Source organism: Papio anubis, chromosome 3 (genome assembly GCF_008728515.1).
Source record: "Papio anubis isolate 15944 chromosome 3, Panubis1.0, whole genome shotgun sequence".
In the NCBI taxonomy this organism is placed as follows: domain Eukaryota; kingdom Metazoa; phylum Chordata; class Mammalia; order Primates; family Cercopithecidae; genus Papio; species Papio anubis.
In genome coordinates, this window is record NC_044978.1 from 70,198,231 (window position 1) to 70,219,154 (window position 20,924).

Below are 20,924 nucleotides of genomic sequence, written 5' to 3' on the forward strand. Positions count from 1 at the left end.
ATTTAAAATGTAGATAATAGGATCCTCCCTCCAAAAGTTTGGCTTCAGTAAGTCTCAGGTATGACCTAAAACTCCATTGTTTAACAAACTCTTATACAAATCTTATGCAGGTGATCTACAAACAGAACAATGAGGAACATTGCTCTAAAAAATTCTCTTTACATTTCTGTTACTTCTGCCCTGGGTCAGGCCCAGGTGTCTCTTGCCTGGGTGTCACCACAGCTTCAAAACTAATCCTTTAGCTCTAACCCTCTCCCAGCCACCCTCCACACTGCTGCCCCAGGAGACCTTCCTAACTGGCTACACTATTCCCCTGCTCAGGGGGCCGTAATGCCCCCCAGGACAAAATCGCAACGACTCAGCATGACCCATGTGGCCCTTCCACCCATCCAGCCTCACCACATGCTTTCTCCTTTCACACTCTTTGCTCCAGGATTATGGATCTAGTTACTTGTTGCTTGGGGTGCCCCTTATGCCCCCCTACTTGGTCCATTTATTTTCTGTGCCTGGAATGTTCTCCCTACTTCTTGTCATGTGCAAATTTCTATTACAAGCCTTGGCTTCAGATCACCCTTCTATGAAGCCATTCCTGCCTCCCCAAGGAAAAGAGTTCTCTTTTCTGTGTCTTGTCTTTGTATATTATATGTAACTCTATCACCGTAACTACCACATTTCATTTCCTATTCCTTTCCTGGAGTTGAACAGAGGTCAGACCTTTAAAAACCAGAAAATTTTAAGTTTTATAAAATTTTTAAAAATTCCTCAAAATCCCACCACCCTAACACAAGTATTTAGTTTTGTGTATTTTCTTCCAGTTTTTCTTCACACATAAACATAATGATCACATAACTAGAACATCTAGTGTAGTATTACGTTTTTCCCAAAAATTTGTTGAAAATACTTTTAAATGTTTCTATATCATGTTCATAATTATTTTAAGGGTTTCACAATAATCTATTAAATTAAGTAACCATAGTTATGTAATCTTTTCCCAATTTTGAACATTCAGGGTTTTCTAATTTCTTTTTATAGATGTCATTAAATAGCAACTTTTTTTCTTTTTTGATACGCTGAGTTATTTACAGAAAAGAATGTGCTTATGTTTAACCACACAGAAATATTACAATTCAGCAATGCCATATGTCTACATTTATTTGATTTTTAAATATGTTTTAATATAACTGAAATTTAGATAAATTTTATTTTTACAGTATTATGGCATTTTCATACTATTCTTTATTCATGTATGAAAAAAGTTGGCTTTTGGATACATAGTTGGCTAATCACTAACAAATTAATTTGCTAAATTGGAATAATTATAGTTTGTTTACTGAGGTTATTGTACTTTTCAACCATGGTCACCCTGTTGTGTTGTCAAATACTAGGTCTTATTCATTCTTTACTGCTTCATAGACATTCATAACCTCAAAGTCTTAATTTATAAAATGAGGATTGCAATTAGTATGTCATAGAGTTACTGTGAAATTAAAGAAGAAAATATATATCATAGCACTTTATAAATTATGCAATCCTATACAATAAGATTTCAATATAATTACAAATTACTTATTGTAATTTTCAATATAGCAGGTGATTAACAGACCATCTAAAACAAAGAACATATGGCTACTATAAATGTTTTATGTGATTCCTTTAGGTCTGAATTTTTGCATTTGTCTTGTATTTATCCAAAAAAAATTTTTTTTTTTTTTTTTTTGAGTCACGATCTCACTTTGTTTGTTGCCCAGGCTGAAGTGCAGTGGTGTGATCATGGCTCAGTGCAGCCCCCACCTCCTGGACTCAAATGATCCTCCTACCCCAGCCCCCCAAGCAGCTGGGACTATAGGTGTGCACCACCACACCCAGCTACATTTTGTATTTATTGTAGAAACTAGGTTTCACCATGTGGTCCAGGCTGGTCTCAAACTTGTGGGCTCAGGTGATCCATCCACCTCAGTCTCCCAAAGTGCTGGGATTACAGGTGTGAGCCACTGTGCCTGGGGCCCAAAAAACATATTTAATGAGAAAACATATATTATTTAAATACTATTTAACAAAGGCTTTAAATGCCTTGAGTCATATCATTAGGTACATAGAAATTTTATTGTTCTATTGGCAAGGGGATTGGTTACCTGGTGCAATGTTTTCTGGATTTGGAGGGCTTCGTGGATCTGGGGTGTTGGGAGGAGTCAAGGGGGCTTGCTGCGAACCACCTTCCAAGTTACTTCCATCCACTTTCCCATTCTGCATAGCAATACTGTGCTGTATTTAATCAAAAGTAAACTCTGCTGAAAACTCAAAAATGTAAGCACAATAATAGGAGCTACATATGCAAAACTTCATTTGTGTATTTATAATTTAAATGCAATGTCCCTTCATTACTTCCTGGGACCTCAATAAGTATTTCATAGTAAGATGGTTGCGCACTTGAATGAGAAGATTTACTGATATCAGTCTAAGATCTGTTGTATAATGACAATCCACTTAATAATAATAAAAGCTGAAATTAATTGAGCCTTACTGTGTGCCAGGCACTGTGTCTAGTGGTTCATACCAATCATTTCATTTTCTATTCAGAACATCCCTATGAGAAAAATGTATTTAATTTTTGAATCCTTACTAATCTAATAATGTAGAGCATATTGGCCAGGCATTTGGTCTAGTAATTCCTATGTTCCATTGTATTTATATTTGGGCTTTAATTAGATTCTTTAGCGGATAGAAAGTTTAAAAATCTAATCTAAAATGTGAACGGCAATCATATGTACGCCCAAAGAAACCAAAAATCATTTATATTTTAAGTTGCACAGACTTGCAAAAGGAAAAATTTTTGATTTTTAGAAAATAAAATGCTGAAAAAAGACATTTGTCTTTTAAATTTCGATAAATGTGTTTTACTATTACAGGATTTGTTCTCTGGCAATAATATAGCACCTTAAAAATGTTCAGTTTGCATTTTAAGAAAACAAATAGTCATTGTAGTAGGTAATGTCCTCAAAAGTATAGCTAAGTTATATTCTTATAATAAATCATTGTTTTAATTGCATATAGGAAATATGTGTATTTTAAAAGAAGGGATTAGGTCAAATTATCTTTTAACTTCAAAAATAAAAATTTAGTAAAAAGCATAGCAATTAGACACTAATTTTGACTCTTTTGTGTGTGACATACAGAAAATCTTTAATTTTTTAATTTCTATATTTGTTTGTAAGATTTTGTGATGAAATATACCTTTACATTTTAACACTTTTTTAACTTTATAGCAATTTCAGGATAGAATACAATTTTGTTTTAAAACTTAAATACTTACCATAACTAAAGGCCATAAATTAAGATCCTCACCTAATAAAATTATGAAGGAAATAAAGTTTATCTCCATTTTTATGCTTCACCCACACAGTCCCTCCCCAAGTGCTTTTGCATTCACGTTAATCTCTGCAGCATCCCAAAAAAGTCTACTTTCAAAGCAGTAGTCCAAATTTGAGCCTACCTTCTTCCGTCTGCTTCATCAAAGCCCGCGTTTGGACAGGGCAGAAAATGCCAATGATAAAATAAAATCTTCATGAATAAATTACACTTATAAAATATCGGTAATCTGATGATATACTGACTTCCCAGGAACATACATATCTTTTCAACTAACAGCTTTTTAAACAGAAATACTTAATCTCTATTAGAATTTTAAAAGATCTGCTTTGGGGGCCGGGCGCGGTGGCTCAAGCCTGTAATCCCAGCACTTTGGGAGGCCGAGACGGGCGGATCACGAGGTCAGGAGATCGAGACCATCCTGGCTAACCCGGTGAAACCCCGTCTCTACTAAAAAATACAAAAAACTAGCCGGGCGAGGTGGTGGGCGCCTGTAGTCCCAGGTACTCGGGAGGCTAAGGCAAGAGAATGGCGTAAACCCGGGAGGCGGAGCTTGCAGTGAGCTGAGATCCGGCCACTGCACTCCAGCCTCAGCGACAGAGCGAGACTCCGTCTCAAAAAATAAAAAAAAATAAAAAAAATAAAAGATCTACTTTGGGAAGGAATTCTCAGAGCTGTCTCTGCCTGAGGTTAAAATTTATAGCAAAAATATTACAACTTTAAACATTTTTAAAACTTTAAACATCGCATGCCTAATTGCAAACTCATCATCACGTTCACACTTTATTGCGTACTGAATAAGCCTAAGTGTTTTAGCCTTGCACTGAGACCTGCCTACCTGGTCTCATCGGTTTTTAAAGATGTACCCTAAGCTTAAAACCAAACCATTTATGATCCCCCCATTATCTTGTATGCTTTTCTACCTTTGATCATAGATCAAGGTTCCCCCATTATCTTGTATGCTTTTCCACCTTTCTACTTTTGATCTTTGATCATAGGAGTTCCCCTAGCAATATGCCCCCTCTCCATCATTACCATGATCAAATCTGTCCTAATTTAAAAACCACCCCTTCCCTTATTCTTCCTCCCCTTCCAATAAAAAGTTTTTTTTGTCTTTTTTCTTGCTGCTCCCATATCATTTGCTATAATTCACCTTTAAAATAATACGTTTTGTCCTGTTTCATTTACTAGCTTGTTAGCTACTTGAGAACAGGGGATTTCAGTTTGCCCATATGTCTTTTACAAAGCCTAAGATGGTGCCTTATATAGCACAAGCAGTCAGTGAACTTTAGCTGAATTTTTAGTGAATGAATAGCCAAACCCAGCTGATTCTTTTTCACTATGACATTTTTTAAAATCTTCCTTTTTCACTTTAGTCTTCATGCGCCTGTTATCCTCATTGCTCATACTTTATCATATCATCATCTGCCTTCTGTTCATTTTCCACCCAGCATTTTCCTTCCAGTCAGACGGAACATAAATGCTGGTGTGGCATTACTCCAATCTTTGGAAATTGTTCCTAATTGCCTAGTGAATAAAATGCAAACTCTTTTGCCTGGTAATGAAGATGTCGTACTCACCTCACAAACATTTCCTCTCATTCCTTGCAAACTTTCACAAGCCAGTTCCCCACTGCTACCCTTTGCCCTCCTCAGCCCCACAAGCTGTTTCACCTGCTTGGAATGCCCTCCTTTCTGTTCTTTACTAAACCAAATCCTAGGTTTCCTCTAAGACCCATCTTAGAATTTCCCTCTTCTTTCTGACTAACTTAATCTACTGGAAATGTCTCCATATTCTGTATTATCTCAATACTTCAATAAAACCTATGCCACCTTCTTATGCTCTTTCTTTACTTGTTCCTGTTACCTGTATTTTAGTATTGCATTTATGTAATCTGGAGTCCCCACCCTATTTATAATCTGGTTGAAGTCTAGTTGGCCACTGATGTGATTTGGATATTTGTCCCCTCTAAATCTCATGTTGAAATTTCATTTCCAGTGTTGGAGTTGGGGCCTAGTGGGAGGCGTTTGGTCATGGAGGTGGATTCCTCATGAATGACTTGGTGCCATCCTTGCAGTAATTAGTTCTTAGGAGAACTGATTGTTAAAAGGAACTTGGCACCTCCTCCCTCCTCTCCCTTCCTTCTTCTCTCACCATGTGATGCCAACTCCCCTTTCCCTTCTGCCATGAGTGGAAGTTTCCTGGGGCCCTTACCAGAAGCAGGTGCTGATGCCACGCTTCTTGTACAGCCCACAAAACTATCAGCCAAATAAACCTCTTTTCTTTATAAAGTACCTGGTCTCAGCTATTTATTTATAACAACATGAATGGACTAAGACAGGCAGTGTGTGTGTGTGTGTGTGTGTGTGTGTGTGTGTGTGTGTGTAATATAACATTTTGCATTTTGAACTCAGCTCCTATCTTGAGTGTTGGACTTAATAATTGACTAGATTAGTATCTTTTTGTTTTTACTTCTAAATCTATACTACCTCTTTAAAAAGTGTAAAGTTCCTGATAACTGTAATTGTAAATAAAAAGGCATTTGAGATAAATTTAGGAAGTTTAAATGCATAATGCACAAAGAATAACATTTTCTAAGTTCCTAAAATGTGTTCATGAAATGAATTTCACCTAAACTTACAAATAATTCTACCTACATTAATTTCTAGGAATTGTAATACTAACCTTCTGTAACCTCTTCCTGGGGATTAATGATGAGCCGGAAAATCAACTCTTTCTAGTTAGTCATTAATTATCAGGAGACACCAAATACCTCTATGTCATCATTAAGAAAACAACCAAAGCCTTACAATAGTTAGACAGTAACCTATATAATTATAAGCCTTACACCACAGCATTCCATCATCTGCAATTCCTTTCAGAAAAGTTGGAAAGACAAATGAAAATATGTCTCTCTTTACCTCAGTTAAGTTGACTCTAAAGAAAACAAAACTAGAGCCATATTCTATAGATTATGACTATGTAAATTAAAAACACATATAGAAGATGATTTACATGATTTCTGTTAAAATATCAATAGAAATAAAAAAGAAGGCTTCTTTGTCTGTTCTATGCTTTGTGCCAAATACATGGTAGAAGTTATTTTTTGAACAAAGCAAACATATATTTAGAGTTCCAATTATTTAGTGTGGTCTTATTTCAGAATTACTTTTAATAGTACACTTCCCCTTTTCCCCATAGTATTTAAGATTTTTAGTGATTCAAAAAATATAATATCCTTTTGCAGTAACTTATAAGAAGAGAATTCTAATTATCATGAAGCATTCTTCCATTTTACTTTATTTCTGGTGGCCTATTTTCTTCATCCATCTCCGTTTTGCCATTTTGGTTAAGAAACAGTTTATGAACTAGGGCTTCAAAACTGGCTCATGTAGCAAGCAATGTCCATTTCTTTTTAGGAACACATATTTACTATTATTGCTGTTTGTGTCATAGAAAGTATATGTAGCTTGAATTTGTCAGTGTCCCTCACCAGTAGAATTCAAAGCTACACTTATTTTTTCTGTTTTTAAAATGGTAATATTTGAACAAATGGCATTAATTACTGGGGGGTGGTTTATATTTTCATTTATATGAGGTTTTCAACATTATACTAGAATAAGAAATATATAAAGCTGAGTTAAATTATTACTTTGACAACATCTATTGCTCAAGGGAAGCAGTAAAAGTAAAAGCTTGTTCCAGAAAATGTAGTCAATAAATTAGATTAATGTGGTATAAATCACACAAGGATCATTCAAGAACTAGATTGTAAGTAAATAAAAGCTCTCTTATCTTTCGATGTCATTTGGTCTCTGTATCACTAGATAAAGCCTGTATTTATTTATCTTTGAGCTTGCAGCATAGTATCTAGAACATAATAGGCACCCAATAAATATTTGCCAAAAGTATAAATGAATATGAATGGAAATAGACCTGAGTCTAATAATATTTTTGAATTCCTGTCATATTAACGTTTCAAGCTGCAATCTACAGCCTTGACAAAGTAAGTGTATCATTGTACAATGTGGCTCACTATCTTCCTTAATGATTTATTGTGCGGGTAATTTTTTGAATTAAGATCAGGCAACACACAGATCATTGAAGACAGAAGGCACCTGAGAGAGCATTGGAGTGCATATCTTTATTTTTAAAATGAAGGGAGAAATTCAGAAAGGCAAAACAAAACAAAACAAAACAAAAACCCTTTTTGAGTTAATGCTAAATCACATGGCTGGTGGGAGAGCCAGGACCAAACCTTGGTCTCCTGATTCCCAGGCCAGAGTTTCCTTTAATTACACCATGAAAGGACTTGGTGCCAAGAACTCTAGAGTTCTGACAGCTTAGTTTCAATCTTCTTTATTATGGTGTTGCTTAAGTCAAATGAACATACTTCCTTGAATACTACTTTCCTTATTTTGAAAGAAGAGTAAAATTCATCACACTTCAAAGTATGTTATGTAACTCAATAAAATATGAATTTATTGCATACGTTATTATTCCTTATTGCTCTGAGTTATTTATCAATATTTAATTATTTATTTCAATAAACCTGTTTGGGGCCATTTTATTTATTCAGTGCCCAGTCTTCTGGGAATAGTGAAAAATTGTCAAGACGTTCTTTTTTTTTTTTTTTTTTGAAACGGAGTCTGGCTCTGTAGCCCAGACTGGAGTGTGGAGTGCAGTGGCGTGATCTTGGCTCACTGCAAGCTCTGCCTCCCAGGTTCACGTCATTCTCCTGCGTCAGCCTCCCGAGCAGCTAGGACTACAGGCGCCCGCCACCACGCCCGGCTAATTTTTTTTTTGTATTTTTTGGTAGAGATGGGGTTTCACCGTGTTAGCCAGGATGGTCTCGATCTCCTGACCTCGTGATCCACCCGCCTCGGCCTCCCAAAATGCTGGGATTACAGATGTGAGCCACTGCGCCCAGCCAAGACATGTTCTTATGTATATTATGTGTAACCAGCACACATTCGACCACAGGTATATAAAATTATAGTCAATAATTTGAAATACTGGTGGTAAGATAATATGTTGTGTTCACAGGGACATTTTAAATCTTATTGTACCTTTCTTCAGAATTGTAGTTAAAGCATTACTCCTAGAGATGTAAGTGGAAGTTATAAAAACTGACATTATTCATTTATTCAAATGTCTAAACTTGCAGATGACTTTTCAAAGACTTCCTTAAGCCACCTTATTTTGTACTACTCCATAGAGTCTTCTCTATTGTCATTATTGAAAGAATATGATTCCATAGACTCCAGCAGATGGGGTAGGGATTATTTTTGACTCGTACTTACAAGATGTTTTTGATAAGAGGATACTGGGAATACTTACAGGGTACACTGACTTCAATTAAAAAATCATTCCTCACAAGTGTAAATACTATAGTTGAGTAAGATTTGATGGCTAACTGAATTCACAATTAAAACTAGATTTAATCAACGGATGGCCGAAGAATGTTCACAAATATGAAAATAAATTTGTTAAATGTCCTCTCAACATTTTCTGTTAACAAAAAACATAACAAGGAAAATAGAAATATGGGAAACAAAATTTTGGTGTTTGTGGATGTAGATATTAGTTTCTATAATGTGTTTTAGTAATTATGGTAAAAGAAATCAGGGAAATTAGTCTGTTTGCTGTAAAGAAGTGAGCTGTCCATTCAAAACAACTTATTAGTGATGGGAGCTGGTAAGTTTTCAGGCTTAAATTTGTAAGTAAATCTTTAATAGTTCTAGGAAAAACTCTCAGTAAATAAAACGTATTTGTTGAAGTCATCATGATCTTTTCAAATTTAAGACAATTGCACTATTCCTTTTTGATTCGTCACACCAGCCATTTGAATTTTAAAGCCATCTTCCCAAAGCTGGTTGCCTTTCTACTATCAACTTTTTCCTCTACAATCTTTTTAAATGACAGTTTAAGTGAATATAATATTAATACAATAAAGTAAAATGTAGTTTAATTTTTGTTTATTAGCTTTGAGTTGGGGAAATCTCTGTCCAAAGAGTTATATCCAAACTAGTTTTTGTCGTTAGTGAGTACCAGACTTCCCTAGACAATGTGGAATAAATGCTTTGAAAGGACTTTGAATGTGTCTGTAGTTCCCAGGCATGTTTCAGTGCCAAGATTTACTCAGTGAATAAAATGCTTATCCTCGCTTGTGGAGCGCTATGTGCTTTGGAAGTGTTTCCATCTCAAACATGTAACTGGTTGTGATAAGACCATGGAAACTTTTAGTACCACTTCTCTCCATTCCCTCTCCCTCCTCTTAGTGGAACAGACAAGTTCCTCAGTGCCAAATCTACAAGCTTACAATGTCCCTATTGAACTAAAAGCATATTCATATCATACATAATACTTCTTTTGTTTACCCACCTAAACTATTCATTATGATAAAAAAAAAATAGCCTAACAGAATAAATTGAAAGAAGATATATAGAATATTTGCTTGAGAAACTAGTCATACATACAAATTCAGAAATACTGCTCATTCATTTGGATACCACATGTTCAAGTTATACCTACATTTATTTGTGCTCTAGATTCATACTGGAAATTTTCAAATGTGTATTTGTCAGATCTTCTTTGACGCATCTTAAATAGCCTGGCACCACGGTTACTGAGATGGGATAATTCTTCCAACATGATGTCTCTGGGGATGCTGACCTTTTTGCCCAGGTCCATGCTCTCAACATCTGTAAAACAATATTCATATGAGTAAAAATCCCAAAGTAAGCATTTTCAATGCTTTTCTTAATTCTAAAATTCCACCACTTTCTAATTGCATGATCATAATTATGTTACTTATGTTCTCTAAACCTCAGTTCCTTCATCTGTAAAGTGGAACTAATAATACTAATACCTATTGCAAAGCATTAATATGAGAATGAAATAAAAATTCTTCATGTAAAGCATGTAGCCTGGTACCTGGCACATAGTGTGAATAAAAGTTAGCTGTAATTACTACTAGTACAATTTAGTCTTTATGTATAGAATGAGCTTTCAAATAGCATGGCTTCATAGTTATATTCATAAACTCTGTTTTGCTCCCCACATTTTTATGTGTCAGCTTTAGCTATCCCCCTACTGAAATGCCTGCCCTCCCACTCCACTCCACCCCACCCCATTTCCCAGACTCGGTCAAAATACTATTTATTCTGCATCTAGCACTGACTAGCCTCCATAAAGTAGGCAGATGATAAGTATTGAGTGAACTTTTCCCCCAATACAGCTCACATGCCATTTATATTAATTTCTTACCTAAAATTTTTATTCATAATTACTCATTCATTCTCTATATTCCCATAACACTGAATCACATATATTTGATTTTGCTTTATTTGTTTTATGGTTTGCATTTTCTTTAGGTTTTACTCTCTGTGTCTCCCATACCTTAAATATGCCAGACATTCAGTAAATGAGTGTTATTTTCTATTTCTATTACTAAACAGTTTTTCCAAAATCCAAAAGAGATACACGCTTCCACTTGCTTCTGTAATCACTAATATATTTCTGTAATACCCACACAGTCTTTTTGCCACTGTTGACTACCATTAAGTGCATAGGAAGAAAACTGGGCCATTAGGAAAATAAATAATTATTTTGATTGAGGCAACATTCTTTGATGATATGAAATATTAACCATAACAATTAAGCTTTTGGGAATGTTTAGAATAAAACAACAGAACTACTTGTGTAATTTTCTCCTCACTTTTCTTTAGAAAGAAAAATTAGTTTACCTGTTTTGTTTTTTCATGGAGAGGAGTCCACTAATTATAAAAGTCACAATATCAAGATTTTTGCTTCTGGGAAGATGAAGTAGATGTATTTTTTCTTATAAAGCTATTAAGTACAATCTCACTTAAGTACAATCTCACATGTTGGACATTATAAATAAATAAACAAATGAATAAATAAATAAATAAATAAATAACTCTGAAAGTGTAAAGAAATAGGCAGACAAGCTAGGGACGCCAGGACCCAAGGAATAACATGGTGGTTAATACTCTGGGTTTTATTTTAGCCCCTAAATCTCAGACTTGAAGCTGAAGATGATAGCAACCCAAAAACACCAAGAGGTGCCAACAAACAAAGCACCAATGAAAGGCTGTTCTCTCCAGCTAAAGGACCAGGAAAGGAGCTGCCTTTGCAAGACAGAAAATGTTTAGACAATGGCCACGCTACTTTAGCCAAGCACCACAGAAAACACTTTGACCTCGCTCTCACCCACATTAAGATCTTGTGGGGAGCCCAGAATTTCACCCTGTGAGGCTATAGCAAGTTTCTCCAATACTCCCACTAGGGTGGTGTCAGAGAGACCGAGTGGGAAGTTGGGACTTTCATTCCTGTTGGCCAGTAACTAGCTCCTTGTCTCCACAGTCTTAGTGAAGACTATGTGGGAGTCTGAACTACTGTCCTCTTCTAGCAATAACAAAGAGGCTCCCCTCAAGTTTCAGTGGAGCCAAATAGGGAACCCAGACTTCTACATTCACTTGGCAGCAATGAGTTGGCACTCCGCTTTCTCTGCTGGAGCAGTGTCAGATAAGAACAGATGAAAAAGAAGGTTTATTTAAAGAACAAGCATCTCAGAACATAATGTGAAAACGTCCAGGCTTAAATTTGAAAATCACTTATCATACAAAGAACTAGAAAAATCTCAAACTGAATGAAAAAAAAAAAAAAAACAGTCAAATGCTAACATTGGGATGCCTGAGATATTACAACTATCTGACAAAGATTTTAAAGTATCCATAATTTAAAACAATGCTTCAGAAAGCAGTTAGGAAACCACTTGAAACAAATTCTTTAAATGGAAAGGTTTTTTTGCCAATGACTCCATCAGCAGCAGGAACAAAAAACAAACAAACAAAAAAAAAACTCAGCCAACAAATAAAAGATGTAAAGAACCAAATAAAAATTTTAGAACTGAAAATATAATAACCTGAGTAAAAAGCTCAGTGAATGGGCTCAACAGTAAAATAGAGGGGGCAAATGAGAAAAATCACTTGGCTGTTTGAATAATAGAATTTCCCCAAAAAGACCAACACAGAGAAAAATAGACTTGAAAACAAATGAACGAGGTATTCTTAGGGATTCATGGGACTCTAATAAAAGATATAGCATTCATGTCACTGAAGTTCCAGGAGAGGAAAAGTAAGGGGAGGCTAGAAAAGTACTTAAAGAAATCATGGCTGAAAAATGTCCTAAAGTTGACAGGAGATATAAACATACAGATTCAAGAAGCTAAGAGAACCCTAAACATAATAAACACATATAACTCACAACAAGACTTATAATTAAGCTTCTGAAAACTAAAGACAAAGAAAAAATATTGAAAGCCACCAGAGGAAAACAACTTACTTATAAGGGGAAAATAACTAGAATAATAGTGGATTTCTCATCAGAAATCATGGAGGCAAAAAGGAAATTGTACCATATTTTTCTAGGTGCTGCAAGAAAAGAATTGTCAACCCAGAATCCCATACTCAGTGAAAAATATCCTGCAAGAAATAAAGGGGAACTTGAGACATTCTTAGATGAAGGAAAACTGACAGAATTTGTTGCCTGAAAGCCTACCCTAAAAGAATGGCTAAAATGAAGTTTTTTTAAAACAAAGGAAACAATAAAAGAAGGAAGCCTGGAATATCAGAGATAAAGAAGGTATATAGTCAGCAGAAATATAGGTATATACAACAGGCTTTCCTTCTCCTCTTGAGCTTTCTAAATTATATTTTATTGTGGAAGCCAAAATTATAACATTGATTGATGTAAATGTATGTAGAAGAAATACTTAAGACCATTATTTTATAAACAGGAGAGGATAAAAAGGCATCAGAGTAGATTTTTTTTTTTTTGAAACAAAGTCTTACTCTGTCACCCAGGGTAGAGTGCAATGACCTGATCTCGGCTCACTGCAACCTTCGCCTCCCAGGTTCGATTGATTCTCCTACCTCAACCTCCAGAGTAGATGGAATTACAGGTGCCTGCCACCACCACGCCCAGCTAATTTTTGTATTTTTAGTAGAGACGGGGTTTCTCCATGTTGGCCAGGCTGATCTCGAACTCCTGACCTCAAGTGATCCGCCCACCTCGGTCTCCCAAAGTGCTGGGACTACAGGCATGAGCCACCGTGCCTGGTCAAAAGTAGATAAATTTTCTGTACTTCACTTGCACTAGTAAAATGACAACATCAGTAGACTGTGATAAGTTATGCATATATAATGCAATACTTAGAGCAACTCCTGAAAGCTATATGAACAGATACATTTGAAAACTCTATACCGTGGCTCACGCCTGTAATCCCAGCACTTTGGGAGGCCGAGGCAGGTGGATCACGGGGTCAGGAGATCGAGACCATCCTGGCTAACAGATGAAATACTGTCTCTACTAAAAAATACAAAAAATTAGCCGGGTGTGGTGGTGGGCGCCTGTAGTCCCAGCTACTGGGAAGGCTGAGGCAGGAGAATGGTGTGAACCTGGGAGGCAGAGCTTGCAGTGAGCTGAGATCCCGCCACTGCACTCCAGCCTGGGTGACAGAGCAAGACTCTGTCTCAGAAAAAAATAAAAATTACATACTTAAGATCTAATACATTAATAAATTAAATGTAAATAATCTAAATACATCAATTGATGTCAGATTGGATTAAAAGTGAACCAACTATGGTTTGTTGAACTATGCTGCCTACATGAAACTCACTGCCTATTATAACATTATAAGCAAGTGAAAGTAACAGAATGGAAAAATAGATATCAAACAACATCAACCAAATATTATCTGATATTAATATCAGATAAAATCAGAGCAACAAAATTTACCAGAGACCAGAGAAAGGCATTATATAATGATTAAATTGCGAATCCACAAAGATTACCTAGAAATCCCAAACGTATATGCACCAAAAACAGAGCTACACAATATTTAAAGTAAAAAATGTAGAACTAAAAGGAGACACAGACAAATTTACAATTATAGTTGGAAACTTCAATTCACCCCATCTTTTTTTTTTTTTTTTTTTTTCTGAGACGGAGTCTCGTTCTTTCGCCCAGGCTGGAGTGCAGTGGCCGGGTCTCAGCTCACTGCAAGCTTCGCCTCCCGGGTTCACGCCATTCTCCTGCCTCAGCCTCCCGAGTAGTTGCGACTACAGGCGCCCGCCACCTCGCCCGGCTAATTTTTTGTATGTTTTAGTAGAGACGGGTTTCACCCAGTTAGCCAGGATGGTCTCGATCTCCTGACCTCGTGATCCGCCCGTCTCGGCCTCCCAAAGTGCTGGGATTACAGGCTTGAGCCACCGCGCCCGGCCAATTCCCCCCATCTTAACAGATGATAGAACAACTAGGCAGAAGAGCAGTAAGAATATAAAATTCTACAATATTAGCAACCAATAGGACTTACTTGACATTTATATTTTATTCAACAACAATAGAACACACATTTCTTTCAAGTGCCAATGGAATATATTTCAAGATAGATCATATCCTGGGCTATAAAATAAACCTCAACAAATTAAAATGATTAAATTATTCAGAGTGTTAGCACTGATCACAATAAAACCAAACTAGAAATTAGTAACAGAGCAGTAACAGGAAAATCTCCAAACACTTGGAAACTGATCAACATACTTCTAAATAATTCATGGGACAAAAAAGGAAGTCTCAAAGGAAATGAAAAATTCAGTGAACTAAATGAATATAAAAATACAGCATATCAAAATTTATGGGAAACAGCTAACGCAGGGCTGAGAGGAATATTTATAGCGCTAAATGCAAAGTTAAAAAAGAAAAAAAGTATCAAATCAATAAACTAAGTGTCTACCCCAAAAATCGTAAAAAAAAAAAGATGAACAAAATAAACCCAAAGCAAGCAGAAGGAAAGAAATAATAAAGATAAGAGCAGAAAACAATGAAATAAAAAAATAAAAAACAGAAAAACAATAGAGAAAATCAATGAGGTATGGAGCTGGTTTTTAAAAGATCAGTAAAATTGATAAATCTCTAGTGAGATTAACACAGAAAAGTTAGAGAAGGCACAAATTAACAATATTAGGAACAAAATAAGAGATATCATTACAGACACTGCAGATAGCAAACAGATAATAAGAATATTAATACTACAAACAATTCTACATATAAATTCACATAAACTTGAAAAATTAGAAAAAATTGACCAGTTCCTCAAAAAGCACAAATTACCTCAGTTCACCCAACATGAAACGAGTACTTGATTAACTGTATAATTATTCAGACAATTCAGTTTATAATCTAAAACTCTCCTCACCTCCCAAAAGCCTTCAGACTTAAATGATTTGACTGGAGAATTCTATCAAATATTTAAAGAACAATTATCACCAATGCCACATAATCTCTACCCCAAAATTGAAGAGAGTTCTTCCTAGTTCGTTTTATTAAGGTAATGATATTCTGATACCAAAGCCAGAGAAAGACAATATACACAGACAGGCCAGGCGGGGTGGCTCACGCCTGTAATCCTAGCACTTTGGGAGGCCTGAGGCAGGTGGATTGCTTGAGCTTAAGAGTTCAAGACCAGCCTGAGCAACATGGTGAAACCACGTCTCTACCAAACACACACACACACACACACACACAAATTTAGCTGGGCATGGTGGTGTGTTGGTCCCAGCTACTTGGGAGGCTGAGGTGGAAGGATCAGTTGAGGCTGAGAGGTGGTTGCAGTGAGCCGAGATCGGGCCACTGCACTCCAACTTGGGTGACAGAGTGAGACCCTATCTCAAAAAAACAAAACAAAACAAAAAACACATACACACAGAAAAAGTTACAAAACAATATCCCATATACATATAGAAGCAAAATCCTTAACATATTATTAGCAAATATAATTAAGCAATATATAAAAAGAATTTTATATCATGAGCCAGTGGGGTTTAATCCAGGGAGGCAACACTGTTTCACTATTCAAAGATCAATCAATGTAATTCACTATGTTAACAGGCTAAGGAAGAAAAATCACATTACTATGTCTTTGAGATCTAGAGCTAGGCAAAGATTCACCATGTTAACAGGCTAAGGAAGAAAAATCACATTAGTCTAACTTTGGGACCTAGGGCTAGGCAAAGAGTTGCTAAACAACACCAAAATCACAATCCATAAAAGGAATAATTGATAAACTGGACATCATCAAGATTAAAAACGTTTGCTCTGAGACAGACCCTGCTAAGAGGATGAAAAGACAAGCTACAGGATGGGAAACAATATTTTCAAAACATGTAACCTTGAGAACAGTCTAGCATAAATACAGAACAATCAAAATTAACTATTAAAAAAGCAAACAATCCAATTAGAATGTGGACCAAAACATGAAGAGGCATTTCAACTGAAAAAGATATATAGATTGCAAATAAGCATTTGAAAAGATGGTAAACATCATCAGTCACTAGGGAAATGCAAATTAAAATCACAATGATATATCACTACACACCTATCAGAATGTCTATAATGAAGAATGATGACAGCACGATTTGCTGGTGAGGATGTGGAGAAACTGGGTCACTTGCACATTGCTGCTGAAGATGTAAAATGGTACAGACACTCTAGAAAACAATTTAATAAATTCTGTTATAAACTGAATGCAGAACTACCCAGCAATACTGGACATTTATCCCAGTGAAATGAAAACTTCTGTTCTTGGCCGGGCATGGTGGCTCACGCCTGTAATCCCAGCACTGTGGGAGACTGAGGCAGGCGGATCACCTGAGGTCAGGACTTTGAGATCAGCCTGACCGACATGGAGAAACGCCATCTCTACTAAAAATACAAAAAATTAGCCGGGCATGGTGGTGCATGCCTGTAATTCCAGCTACTCGGGAGGCTGAGGCAGGAGAATCACTTGAACCTGGGAAGCGGAGGTTGCAGTGAGCCGAGATCACGCCATTGCACTCCAGCCTGGGCAACTAGAGCGAAACTCCATCTCAAAAAAAAAGAAAAAAAAAGAAAGAAAACTTGTGTTCTTGCAGAATCATATACACAAATGTTCATAGCATCTTCCTTCTTGATAATCAAAAACTGAAAACAACCCAGATGTATTTCAATGGGTAAACTATTAAAAACACTGTGGTCCATCCACAGCATGGTATTCAGCAACAAAAAGGAACAAATCATTGAGAACAAGACCTGGATGAATCTCTAGAGAATTACACTGAATGAAAAAGCCATTCCCAAAAGGTTATATGCTGTATGTATGATTTCATTTGGATATCATTCTTGAAATTACAGAAAATTTATAGAAACAGCAGAATAGTGATTGGTCAGGGTTTAAGGAGAGATAGGGCCAAGAGAGAAGTGGGGATGGCTATGAAAGGGCAACACGAGAGACCCTTATGGGAATGGAAATGTTACATCTCTTGACTGTATCAATGTCAATATTCTGGTTGTGATATTGTACTACAGTTTTGCCAGATGTTACCACTGGGAAAGGGCACATGGGATAGCCCTATATTATATCTAACAACTGCATGTGAAACTATGATTATCTCGGCCGGGCGCGGTGGCTCAAGCCTGTAATCCCAGCACTTTGGGAGGCCGAGGCGGGTGGATCACAGGGTCAGGAGATCGAGACTATCCTGGCTAACATGGTGAAACCCCGTCTCTACTAAAAATACAAAAAACTAGCCGGGCGCGGTAGCGGGCGCCTGTAGTCCCAGCTACTTGGGAGGCTGAGGCGGGAGAATGGCGTGAACCCGGGGGGCGGAGCTTGCAGTGAGCCGAGATCGCGCCACTGCACTCCAGCCTGGGAGACACAGTGAGACTCCGTCTCAAAAAAAAAAAAAAAAAAAAGAAACTATGATTATCTAAAAAAAAAATCTCAAGATAAAAAATTTAATTAAGAGCTATGAGGCCATGAAAAGATATGAAGAATCCTTAAATGCATATTTCTAAGTAAAAGAAGCCAGTCAGAAAAATCTACTTACTGTATGATTCCAGCTATTTGACATTCTGGAAAAGACAAAACTAGAAGGCAGCATAAAGATCCATAGTTGCCAAGGACTTGGAAGGAGGTAGAGAGACAGGGATGAATAACTGAAGCATAGGGGATTTTTAGGGCTGAGAAACTATCCTGTGTGATGCTCTAATGGCAGATATACGACACTGCATTTGTGAAAGCCCATAGAACTGCGTAACACAAAGAGTGAATCCTAATGTAAACTATGGACTTTAGTTAATGCTATGGTTTGAATGTGTGTCCCTTCCAAAGCTCATTTTGAAATTTAATTGCCAGGCCAGGCGCGGTGGGTCACGCCTATAATCCCAGCACTTTGGGAGGCCCAGGTGGGTAGATCATGAGGTCAGGAGTTCGAGACCAGCCTGGCCAATATGGTGAAACCACATCTCTACTAAAAATACAAAAATTAGCCATGCGTGGTGGTGTGCACCTGTAATCCCAGCTACTCGGGAGACTGAGGCAGGAGAATCGCTTGAACCCGGGAGGCAGAGGTTGCAGTGAGCCGAGGTCAGGCCACTGCACTCCAGCCTGGGTGACACAACAAGACTTCATCTCAAAAAAAAAAAAAAAAAGAAAAAGAAAAGAAGAGAAAAGAAAGAAATTTAATTGCCATTGTGACAGTATTAAGAGCTCAGAGCTTTAAAAGGTAATTAAGCCATGAGTACCCCACCCTCATGGGTGGGATTTGTGACCTTATACAAGGATGAATTCAGCCTCCTTTTCTTTCTTGTCCTCTGCCATGTGATGACTCAGCAAAAAGACCCTCCCTTGATTCTGGCACCTTGATATTGGACTACCTGGCCTCTGGAACCATGAATCAATTTCTGTTCAGTATAGACTACCCAGTCTCAGGTATTCTGTTATAGCAGCACAAAATGGACTGCAACAGTTATCAATATTGGTTCATCAGTTGTTACAAATACACACTGATGCAAGATGCTAATAATACAGGAAACAGCAGCGGGGAAGAAGTTTATATGGGAAATTATTGTACTTTCTTTTTTTTTTTTTTTTTTTTTGAGACGGAGTCTCGCTCTGTCGCCCAGGCTGGAGTACAGTGGCCGGATTTCAGCTCACTGCAAGCTCCGCCTCCCGGGTTCACGCCATTCTCCTGCCTCAGCCTCCCGAGTAGCTGGGACTACAGGCGCCCGCCACCTCGCCCAGCTAGATTTTTGTATTTTTTAGTAGAGACGGGGTTTCACCGTGTTAGCCAGGATGGTCTCGATCTCCTGACCTCGTGATCCGCCCGTCTCGGCCTCCCAAAGTGCTGGGATTACAGGCTTGAGCCACCGCGCCCGGCCGGGAAATTATTGTACTTTCTCCCTCACTTTCCTGCAAACCTAAAACCGCTCTACAAAATAAAGTCTATTATTACAAATGTTTAAAATTTTTTATACCTCTTCCTAATGCAATGAAGAGCAGCTCTGTTTGGCTCTCTAGCATCCCCAAACAAAACAAAACAAAATGCTGTGCTTCACAGTCCCCAGGAATGGTAGAAATAGCCTATGGAAAAGGCATAAGAAAAACAGAGCAGAGTACATGACGGTATTTTACAACAATTTCCTGAGATTTGCTCGTCAGCTTTGCTGAGTTCTACAGGGAATATTCACACTTACTTATTTGCAAGTGTTTGGAGTCTCTGTCACTATGTGTTTGGACCGTGGAAGGATGAACAAGTTTATTTTTCAGTGTGTCTATGAATATCCCTCAACATACTAGACAGTGTGATGGGGATGCGATATTTCAACTTTTTCATTCTGGATTCAGACTAGCAAGTTCCATTTAGATTATAAAAGATAGAAGAGACATTATGCTCTTGAGGTTATTTATATCCATTGTATCTGTATGGGGAAAATATGTAATGTTCTACTACTGCATATCTCTTTCCAACTCTGTATTTAGGGCTTCCTTGGTGGTAGCTTGAATTTGGTCATGGTGGGAGCATTTATATCACAGAAATTGGCAAATTCTACAAATCAAAACATCCCTACTGCTGCCCCATTTGAGAACCAATTGTTAAATATATAATAGCATACTAATGGACACATTCATCAGTGTCAGGGATATTTTGCATAAACAGATAAAACACACAAACAAAATTCTCCAAGGTTTTCTTCCCTTCCCTTCCCTTCTAATAGTTAAATTTATGATGTCACTGGAGCAAGGGTTTCAGAAACATTTGTAAGTTAAGGAATCTAATGCATGATCACTCTCATTAAACTTTCAGAGTCAAGAACGCTGTCAGCTGAGCACACAGATTCCAAGTTCAGCTGTTCCCTGCCCTTCACTGAAAACCCTTGCACGGGTTCTTAATGGTGTGTTTAATCTTGGTGCTTGATAAATGATATGTTTTATTTAGAATACATACCCTTGCCTTCATGGCTTAGAGGGTTGTCTTTGTGGCATTAGATCATCTATTGAAAATAAGGCCAGGCGTGGTGGGTCACGCCTGTAATCCCAGCACTTTGGGAGGCTGAAGCAGGCGGATCACCTGAGGTCAGGAGTTCGAGATCAGCCCTGCCAACATGGCAAAACCCTATCTCTACTAAAAAAATACAAAAATTAGCTGAGCGTA

The 20,924-nt window shown here is 37.2% G+C and overlaps 1 protein-coding gene and 1 long non-coding RNA gene across 2 annotated transcripts in view; one reads left to right on the forward strand and one right to left on the reverse strand.

Annotated features, from left to right (window-relative positions):
* MYOZ2 (myozenin 2) overlaps positions 1–20,924 on the reverse strand; it is a 48,858-nt gene that overhangs the window by 22,189 nt on the left and 5,745 nt on the right. The window contains exons 3-4 of the mRNA XM_017959012.3: positions 9,901–10,070; positions 2,133–2,262 (exon numbers count right to left, since the gene is read on the reverse strand). Of these exons, the coding sequence (XP_017814501.2) occupies positions 2,133–2,262; positions 9,901–10,070 (300 nt within the window). The remainder of the gene's footprint in view (positions 1–2,132; positions 2,263–9,900; positions 10,071–20,924) is intronic.
* Positions 8,216–20,924, forward strand: part of LOC103884588 — a 51,375-nt gene continuing 38,666 nt past the window's right edge. Inside the window, exon 1 of the long non-coding RNA XR_001902782.3 lies at positions 8,216–8,349. This is a non-coding gene — a long non-coding RNA (uncharacterized LOC103884588). The remainder of the gene's footprint in view (positions 8,350–20,924) is intronic.